General features: G+C 46.2%; 1 protein-coding gene across 2 annotated transcripts; it reads right to left on the reverse strand.

Moving 5' to 3' along the window:
• Window positions 1-659: 659 nt before the first annotated feature.
• Window positions 660-10318, reverse strand: rab35b (RAB35, member RAS oncogene family b). Of its 2 annotated transcripts, XM_041936822.1 has the most exons (6): window positions 10054-10299; window positions 7830-7880; window positions 7605-7728; window positions 3503-3627; window positions 3265-3389; window positions 660-3090 (listed from the first exon to the last, which is right to left on the reverse strand). In XM_041936822.1, exons 1-6 carry the CDS (start codon window positions 10103-10105, stop codon window positions 2962-2964), a joined length of 606 nt encoding a protein of 201 aa, XP_041792756.1. In that variant the 5' UTR covers window positions 10106-10299; the 3' UTR covers window positions 660-2961. The 2 variants fall into 2 exon arrangements, with proteins under 2 accessions (XP_041792756.1, XP_041792757.1); XM_041936823.1 differs by lacking the exon at window positions 3265-3389 and having other exon boundaries at window positions 10054-10318.
• Window positions 10319-10409: the final 91 nt, after the last annotated feature.

Raw genomic sequence — 10409 nt, forward strand, 5'->3', positions numbered from 1 at the left:
GCACACTAAACAAAGGTGGACATATCACCTGCATTCAGCATTTAGCTCAAATCACCATCTTAAGAGTCTCACAGAGAGCTGCTAACAAATCTTGTTTTTATTCATTTTGAAGAGGCCTCTGCAGCTGGTGTCCAGCCTCAGTGCTCTGGGACTACCAGCAACAACGTGCCTGCTGCATCGAATGTATTAAAGTTAGTCAGTCATATTCTTCTTTGATCAGATATTTTCTGATCCAAATTGGGAAACTCACACCCAAAATAAACTGAGCTGCAAGCACAGAATTAACGTTATACTGTAAGGAACACAGGTGTCTTTTCACTATTATAGTTCCCACAGGAATCATTCATAGACCTTTTGATTTGCATTTGAAGGACAATCACGGGTGGAGTTCATAACGTTAAAGGTGATCATTTCACCCCTGTATGTGTGACAAGTCAAAGTGTCTGCTGGAAAAAAGGTTAAAGATTCAAGAGAAAATATTGTTTTACTGCTGTGCTGACACGATTTAATCCACATCCTGCCCTGTTTCCAATCAATAAACCAGTTAGTAGTGCTCATGGAGGAAACTGAACTCTTATAAAACATGATAAACACTCTGTTATTAATATTATTATGTAATAACAAAGACAGACAGTGGCACGAGGCTTCCCAAAGACCAGTTCACACGTCCTCCCATACAATTTTATTCACAGAAAGCAAAAAAAAAAAAAGAAAAAAAAAGACAGGTTTCAAATGAAGTTAAACACTGACAAATGAGATCAGTCATTATGTGTCAAATATTTATTCCTTTAAAACGTTTATTACTGATTAAATTCATGTAGGGAAAAATGAATAGTACATCTCTTTTTCTCCAGTGTACAGCAAACCACAGCTGACGAGTGTGTTTCAACCATAGCACACGGGGCATGTTAGACACATGCACAGTTTGGTGTGCTAATTATGTGTGTATGTTCTATATTGAATATAAACACACAAATATATTTATATATACATACACATACTGAATAGAAATCATAAAGTGTGAGATTTGATACCATTGCTTGGCCCTGGAAGTCACATTGACCTCTCAATGTGTATCAGGATCCCAAACCGCCTGCCAGAGTCTGCCCAGAGGATGAAAACTACATGTTTCTGACAGAAGCTTAACCGACACCTACAGCTCCCTCCATTTATTACTCTCCCAATTCGAAATAAAGAAAAAAAAATGTCAGTAATAGACGCAGCACGATGCTACAGCCTCTGCGACAAACCCTGGACGTGGAGAGGGAGAGGAGCTCAGGCCTGAACACACTGGGATCCAGTGCTGCAGTCCATCCCCATTTGTTCTCACATTAACAGTCCCACTGTCTGCCACACTCTCATCATGGACGCCAACAACACTGTGTGGTAACACTTCAGCTGAACAGGTAGCGGGGGGGTCATGACGGAGAAGAGCAGAGAAAAACATGACTTCAGATTTGAACATTAGTCAACTGTTAAGAATATTCTGCAAGCTGAGAAAATACAGTAAACCCTTGACAGTCTGAATGCATGTCAGACACACCCCTTCAAACTAAGTGTTACATGCTCAAAAACAAGGGCAGAAACCACAGTCTGCTATGGATTGGCCGTCACCGCAACGACTACAAGAAGCCAGTTTCCAAAGTGAGAGCCCCCTCGATGGACCAAACGCAGGAAGCAAGTCCACCGCTGTGAGAGGTGCTGATATGTGGGCGCCGGGGAGGGGAGAGAAGGCCAGTGGCTGCAGATATACAGAGGAAAATAAGGAGCGGGATGGAGAGCAGTCCTGAGCGCTTCCTAAGGACTCAACAGGGTCCTCTCAGACCCTGATTCACACTGCCTCTTGGTCAACCAGGGGCCACTATGGCAACAGTCCAATGAGAGGCGCCACTGAGCTCTTAACATCTCTTTTTCTATAATATTGGCAGTATCATCGTTTAAAAAAAAAAAAGATGGAGGAAAAGGTTTAAAAGCAAACTCTGAAAGCGTAGTAAGACTGCAGTAAACGGTGCTTTCAGAGCCTGACATCCCAGAGCTCCAGGAGTGGTTCAACTGCTCTGCTGCACTTAAAAAAAACAAAAAAACAAAAAAGAGGCAAAAAAAAGAAAAACATAAAATCAATCATCGTTGGCTCAGCACTACTGGAGGTTAGAGGGGAGGGGGTGGGAAGCTTGGCAAAATATAGACAAAGAAAAACAAAACATGAAGTCACCAGTTCTGTCCATCGGATTAGTTGCTAAGGTCGTCTACCAATCATCATCATCATCATCATCATCATCCGTGTGATTCCCCCCCCCCCATCAAGTCAAATAAAACAAAATCTAGCAGTTCATGATCTGTTGGCGTGCGCCGTGGTAACACAGGTGTCTGAAACGCTGAAACTGTAGAGAGATGGTGATGGTCTCCACTGTAACTCAGACGCCTTTAAAAAAAAAAAAAAACACTCCCAACAACAACCCCCCCTCCCACCCCCCAAAATAACAAATACAACTAGAAAGAAACAAATGACTCCAGAAAAGGGCGAGCCCTCCTTCTCCTCAGGCGCAGAGTCCAACTCGACTCTGAATGTCCTGTGTGCAGTGGAATGAGAAGGAGAGATGAGATTCTGATGGGAGAAAACGGGGATTATGTGGATATAAATCGGAGCATTATGGCGGTCAGTTGTCAGCTTGCAGATCCTTTAAGAAAGGAGGACCTCAGGTCAATAGTGCCCATCTGCTGAATTCCAAATAAAACTTGATCTGATGTCTAATAAAATCTGTACATTTTTTTTAAGTCTTCATGATTAGTTTGTCCAAAGGGGACTTTTTTTTCCACTTATTTTTTTTTCTTTAAATCTTTCATTGTATATTTATTAAATCTTTATCTGCTCTTTAATTTAGATGCTCTGAGTCCCATCTTGTGTGTATGCATGTGTGAAGAAAAGACGCAGCCGGCCTGTCGCGGATGGCTTCGAGTTTGCTAGCAGCACTTTTTCTTTCGTTTACTGTTCCGGGTGAGTTTGACCACGTCGTTCTGTTGCTGCTGCTGCTGCTTGGCGAGCACCTCCTTCTTGGCTCTTAGCACTAGCTCTGTGATGCAGTTGAACATCTGTGGGGGGAGAAGCACAGGGCGACGCGAGCGGTGAGTACGACAATCAGCCGGCCACAAGAAACGCGGGGCTGCTTCAACGGATCATTCAGTCGTCACACAAACCATCAGCATGCCAGACACGTCCCAGAAACCTCTCCACACAAACTGCAAACAGCGCCAACAACCGCTCACCTCTTCAACATTGATGTTCTCTTTTGCACTCGTCTCAAACAGGTTGATTCCCATCTGCTCGGCAAACTTCTGCGCGTCAGTCGTCTCGACCACCTTGGAGTTGGGGTCGTCGTTTTTGTTTCCCACTGAAAATAGAAAATATCTCAACTCAACTTCTTCAGGCTGCCAGGAAACGAAGCAGGTGTTCACTAGATTCAAGGCGAGCGTCTGTATTTAGGTAAAGGAGGCGCGTACTCACCTAATATTCGGCACACGTCGTCACAGTTCTGGTTGATTTCATGTAGCCATCGTTTGACGTTGACGAAGGACTCGGCGCTCGTGACGTCGTATACCACTATGACCCCATGCGTTCCCCTGTAGTATCTGAACATGCAGAGCGACAGAGACACAGTCAGAGAACTCAGTGAGTCCCAGACATGACATATCCTCATATTGTGTCATGTAGAACACCTGCACACCACCTGAGTGTGCTTAAGTGTATGAAAACTGGCAAAAATGAGTAGAAAAGTTGAAGACAAAGCTATATCATCAACTGTTAAAATGATATTAATGATTAAAATCTATTCAAATGAGCACAAATGGAACATGACAGGTGGTGTCAGTGAAGCAGTATCTGAGTTGGTGTGACAGGGCTGTGGGGCAGCGTCTCATTAAAACCACTGAGGTTACCGATGTCCAGCAGGCAAAGACCCACCTTATTCATGTTCAAATTACAAAAGAAAAAACTAATCCCTAAGATTGACACAATTATTTGAAATGAGCAATGACTTGATTCCAGTGGAGATCAGTAAAAGTGACCATCTGGCCCTCTACCAATGACAAAAACATCTATCTGTCCAGACCGACTCAATGAACCCCATCTTAAAGTAAGTATACAGCGTGTGTGACTGCTCGAGTGAAGCAAAACCCTGCAGACCTGAGACCAGCATCTGTCCTGCACGGACGACTAAACCAGAATGTGACAGACAGTTCAACTGTGGACCTGCAGCCAAGCTTCAAACAGTGCACCAGGCCTCAGAAAGGGAGCATCCCCAGTGTAGCTACACTCGCCAAACAAATACAAAGAACCTTTTGTCTAACCGTGTGTGTGTGTGTGTGTGTGTCAGTGTTTCAGCCTGGCGTGACAGTGTGGGGATACGCTGTTGTCTGAGCATGTCCCCAGTGTCCAGTAGCAATGGGCCACCAAACAGCAGGATGGATAAGCGTGTGCAGGTCTGTCTGTGTGTCTGCTCAATGCAAATGAATAGAGAACCATAAACAACCAAACACACTCACACTCACACACACACACACACACACACACACACACACACACACACACACACACACACACAGCAGGCATGTGGGGCCCAACCTGCAGTCACCTTCATTGCAGGAAACCTCTGCACAAACAGGGTGATAAAATGCTAATAAACTGGAATTCTCGCTCAACAAAGATCAATCAAGGGGTGCTGTTGTGGCCAGGGGGGTTTAAGAGGCTCACTGTGTCACTGGTTGACCCTGGTCCGACAGGGAATATCTGTTGCATGCCATTGTCCATCACTCTTGCATCTCATTTCCTGTCTGTCTCTACTGTCTACTTGTATTAATTGTAGTTTTCCCACATTTTTGGTGTTCTTTTGTTGACGGCATGAAAAACAGTAAATACTTGGGGTGACTTGGAAGTTAAACAGGGCCAAGGTGTAGAAGATAGATAGATAGATAAGCAGCCCAAAGTGCAAAAGCACTTTTGCAAGTCACAATAAAAGCATGAACTACCTAGAGGAAAGGGACAAAAAAGTTTGTAAAAATATAGAAATAAAGCTGTATTTTGTGTTATTCTGGGACTTTAAAGGTCTTGAACTGGGCCTGAAGCTGATGGCAGCGGCGGGTCAGCCACAGCCACACAGCCCGAAGGTCTGACATATGGCTCCCACCCCAGGCTAAGTCTGCCCGAGTGAACCAACAGCTCTCTGCCCATGATCCATCTCCACAAACTTGTTTAGGACGTAATGAGGCACCACACCACTCATACTTGAGCACACTGAACAATCAGCGTAAACAGGCTCCCCGCTCGCTGGAGGGATTCCTGCAGAGCGACTGGCAGCCGTGTTTCCAGACTAGGACGCTCATAGTCCTCAGGGGCTGAAGCGTCAGCACTGCAGAGGACTTCAAGCTTTTTCTGGATGCATTTGGCGTTCTGATTGCTCTTGCTGCAGCGGCGCTCGTACATAATGACAACCATCAAACCTAATCGTGCCCTGCTGGCCTTGTTCAAGACAAAACTGACACGGCTTGGAAGGTTACAGTTTAATAAGCCTCCGTCTGCTTCAGTCAAACAAAAAGGGGTGAGCATGCAAGATGACTGCAGCCTGAGCTGTAGGTCACATCAGTGCTGCTGCTCTCCTCAGACAGTGAGAGCAGCGGTGCATTTATGCACAGCTCTTATTTGTTACTCGCTGGGTGTCAGTTCTGTACTATAACGTCAAGCCAGCCCATGTAAGTCTCACAGCAATTGAATGCCAAGGTCATATTTCAGAAGGGCACTTTCAAGGAAAAATAAAACACGGGCTTGACAGCTGGCATTAACACAAGACACTGGACACACGAGTAATTGCCTGTCAGACACAGCGAGGGACACTCGGGTGAAGAGGACGGCCGACAGCGACGTTTAGGTGCAGTTAACAGAAAAACTGCTTTAAAGCTGCATTTTGATATTGGCACAAGATCGGCCCCGCAGCTCCTCTCAGGTCTCCAGAGCTTCACGGCATCTTTTAGCACATTGTACTTTCTGACAAAGACATATATATTCCCCATGCTAAACTTTTTGTCTGGAGCAACAGGGACACTGATAGATCTCATTCATTTTGCATGAACTGCCTTTTCTTGGCCACAGATCTGAAAACAGTCACCTGGAGTCAAACTACTGCCGTGTCTTCCAATCACCCATTAAAACCTGACGCGGTGTGATGTGATCCAGGTTTATTCTGTAGCGCTGGGCTGTGAGCCGCAGGGGTTGAGGCAAATGACGCGGCGTGTTTTTGAAAGCTTGCCCGTCCGACGGGGAAAGTGTTTCCACTCAAAAAGCAGCGAGCGGCTGTTTGATTCGTGTCGCGACTCAGCCGAGGCCAAACTCAACAGATAGTAAACAGAAATCGCTCGTCAGACTTAGCTCACGGGCCTCGTATTGGACGCATGTCTGACATCTGTATTTGCACAAGCGGCAACCTCTGCTCTCGTGCTGCAGCGTAATCCAATAATAATGTGGGCTGATTGAGTCTGAATGCCAATGTGAGAAAATCTAGTGAGCTTCAGGCCTGGATTTAAAGGATAAAACAAGTGTTGTTTTATCTCTTAATTATTATCATCAGCAATCCACCTGGACAGACCAAAACCAACAATTAACTTATCCTACAACAAGCACAACAACAAGTACAGGCTGTGTATCCTGACAGAGCTTATGCCTCTCTACCATAAAGCTTAACTGTCAAAAACTACAAAAAAAAACAGCCAAGGCATGTCTCCATGAAGTACTGAGTACTTTTTCAACACCACGTGTTTAAGACGATGCCATCCCTGTTAATTATACATTTGAGAGTATCTACAATCAGATTTTCAACCCAAGGCTGCACAGATGAAACAAAGGGGGCCAATAAACCAGAGGATTCTCTCCAGGAATGAACCCACCGTGCGACTGGAGGCAGAGGCACAAGCAGGCAGCACTACGCGACAGGACGTCAAAACAGAAAGCATGTGACCTGTCGCCGTTATTCTGATATTTTTTTTATAATAGTATTGCATCCAAGTTCAAAATTCTGGTATCATGACAACATTATTTTAAATAGCTTGTGGGCAGCAAATGCCGCGGACGCATGAGGTGCATCGCGCCGCAGCTGCACAGACAATACTTGGCGGTTTTTGTTCTGTTTGGCTGAGTTGTTGTAAATAAAAAGATAAAAATAATTGCCTGTGTTATCACCTTAAAAAGGTGTGAAAGCTCCGCTCTTGAACAGTGTGAACCCACAGCTGCAGGGATGCTGTATGACACCAGGCAGCCGTGTGACACACACTAGAGGCGTAAGTGGGGAGGGACGCCCAGCCGTTGCCATCATGTAGCACGACAGTACGAGACCAGGAGCCTCCCTCTCACATCTGTAATTAGCATCTGTGGGGAATTCCACCCAGTCTCATGAAGCTGCACCGACTCATTCTAGTTGTCTACAAACTGCTTCCTCAACTAATGCCTACTCTGAGGACCGCAAAGAGGCTTTCTTGGTTTCAGATTCAACTGCTGAAATGAAAATGACGGGCTTCACCTGAAAAACCGTACACCATACGTGTGTGCTTGTTGATGTACTTACGTGGAGGTGATGGTGCGGAAGCGCTCCTGCCCTGCTGTATCCCAGATCTGTAGCTTCACCTTCTCCCCGTTGATCTCCACTGTCCGGATCTTAAAGTCCACGCCGATCGTGGTGATATAGCTACCTGCAAACACACACGCCCACACAAAATCGACTCAATGGCCTGTGACAACAAAGTACAGAGCTTTGAAATGATGCTACAGTGGAAGAAGCAGAACCACGCACCTGAAAACGTGTTGTCTGCAAATCGCAGGAGGAGACTGCTCTTCCCCACTCCTGAGGAGCAAACACAAGCACAGGATGAGGTTTAGAGTACAACAAGTCACCCAAAATAACAGAAAAATGATCGCACTCTCTATAATGTTTGGCTTTAAGCTTTCAAACTAGCTAATACAATTGTGTGAGCTGTACCTGTTGCACAGAATACACGGTGAACGATTTAGGTAAGCAAGAATTCGTGATATGCGACGACACGCAGGCTTAATCAATGCAACAGCGGGACAGACAACAGCAGTTGGGAAGGCTTGCGTCAAAGCCACAGAAGCGAGACAAATGGAACAAATACATGTGTCTGAGATTCTAAAATTATCGCGGATAATAAATACCTTTTAGGAAGAAGTACCAGTCACACAACAAATGACAGGAGAGGAGAAAGCAAATGGAGAGAACAGGATTAAAAATGAGAGGGATCAGCGATGTGTCTTCAACAGATCAGCTGTCAGGTTACAGCTGGAAGTTGGGAAGTGGCTCTGCTGCCTGGGGTGGGACTCCGCATGCAGCCCTGTGACTTAGCTTACCTTTTGTGTTATTGTCATCTCATGTTTGATTGGTCCCAACATAAAAGCTATCAGGTTCCTGTGGCCTCCAGGCTACAGAGATTTGCTCAAACAAACAATAACCAAAGCTTCAAAGCAGAAGGGAGATCATCATCTTTTTGTACTTTTGAAGCTTTAATAGAATATTAAAGCCTTCCTGCTGCCTGGCCAACACAAATCTCCCTCAGAATTTAAATTCCTCAGGGTGTCAAGTGATGAAACCATTCGTGACATTTCCAGTTTCAGTTTTTGCAGCCTGAGACTTGTGAAAAGGATTTTTACGTCACACAGCTGAGCTCGTGTCAGACCACTCTCAAGGAGCAGATGTGCCATGTGCATGTGCTTCTGCGACGGGCCACAGGCTAAACGAGTCCAGCTGAGAGATAAAGCCCGGCCTCGGTGCAGCGCGGAGATCCAGTGTGCGGAACGTCTGATTCTCAGCAGCAGATCTGTCCACAAGCAGCCGAGGAGGGGCGGAGGTCGGAGCGTCGTTCCCAAATCGTCTCTGTGCAGCGCGACAGGCGGTTGCACATCCATGCTGGGGTTGAGGGGACACTGGCCTCTGTGTGAGAGTGGCAGTGAAGGGCTAGCTGTGATGCCTTGCCCTCCACTGTGAGCAGACAGCTGATGGGGTAGTGCCAGGATCGGGGCTGTCAATGAATGCAAAGATCGTTGCCCACAAAGAAGTCCTGCAGGCTGAGGCTATACTCCTGCTGAGGGTGGAGGGCATCAAATGTTTTCACTTTAATGGGCAGATACAAGAAGAGCAGCCCTTCTCAGCTGTACACAGACTTACATTATACATGTAAATCCAACTTGTTATAACATAATAAAGAAGCCCAACACAGTTAAAGTAAGCAGAGCGTCTGTAGCCTTTGAACATCAGCATCTAGGCGGACTGATGCACTTTATTAAGTGATAGTTCAGCTGATACTAACCGCTTTGTTAGTCTCACTTCACTAGACTTTGACTGGCTGTATGCAAACCACACTGCAGTGCAGCATTCCTCCACTATAAAGCAGCTAGCACTATCATGCTAGCCAGCTAAATAACAGACTGCGTTTCAATAACTTAACCTAACTTAGCTCCAATAACACTGTGCAGCAAACACAAGAAGCTATATTTAGCCAATGGAGACAGACTCTCAACTTCTTAGGATACTAGCTTCTCAGCTAACGGGAGCTATCAGTTAGCTACATAACCAAACTTCCCACTAGCTAACAATGCTAACAGGAGATAACTAGAGGCCAAATTAGAGCAACATTAGGACCCCCATTCAGTTGTTTGGGCTACAGTGTGCGTTCTGTTGTGGAGCCAAAAGAAACGTCTCCGCCGATATGAGAACAAGACTAGAAGATCTTGGAGAGACGATCATGTAAGATCTGGAGGCGATATCCGGCCCGATCGGCTGACATGCCCAGCCCGGACACATAACCTCCGCCCTGTCACCGCCACAGAAATATGGCGGATCTGTACATTTCACCAATCATTTTGCATGAAGAAAAGATTAAGTAACACGCTGTAAACGCAGCATAGAAGCACACTGCAGGTGTGGAGCTAAATTTCTTCTTCTCCCCTTGTAAAAAAACACGACAAGGCCCACTTCCCGTCCCACATCCCCGGCGTCGGCTTACCGCTGTCACCGATGATGAGCAGCTTGAAGAGGTAATCGTAGTCCCTGGCCATGCCGGTAGCTGGTGGCTCACCCCCGCTTTGTGCCGCTTCTTTGCTGTTTACTGTCCGACCCCCTCGGCTTGTAAAAAAAAAAATCACCAACCCCCAGATCCCCCCGATTTGAAAGACAACGACCACTACCGATGCTACAAACCGTTAGCCCCCCCGAGCCGGCGGCGTTTTTCTCGGGGTTTCGCGGCGTCAGCAATCCTCTCCCTCCGCTGCAAACAGCCGGAAACTCCGCTTCCTTCTCTGGTGGAGCTGCACCCAACTCTGACCCGGCCTCACTGCGCAGGCTCCTGCTACAGCACAGCCG

This window comes from Chelmon rostratus, chromosome 5 (assembly GCF_017976325.1).
Source record: "Chelmon rostratus isolate fCheRos1 chromosome 5, fCheRos1.pri, whole genome shotgun sequence".
NCBI lineage: Eukaryota > Metazoa > Chordata > Actinopteri > Chaetodontiformes > Chaetodontidae > Chelmon > Chelmon rostratus.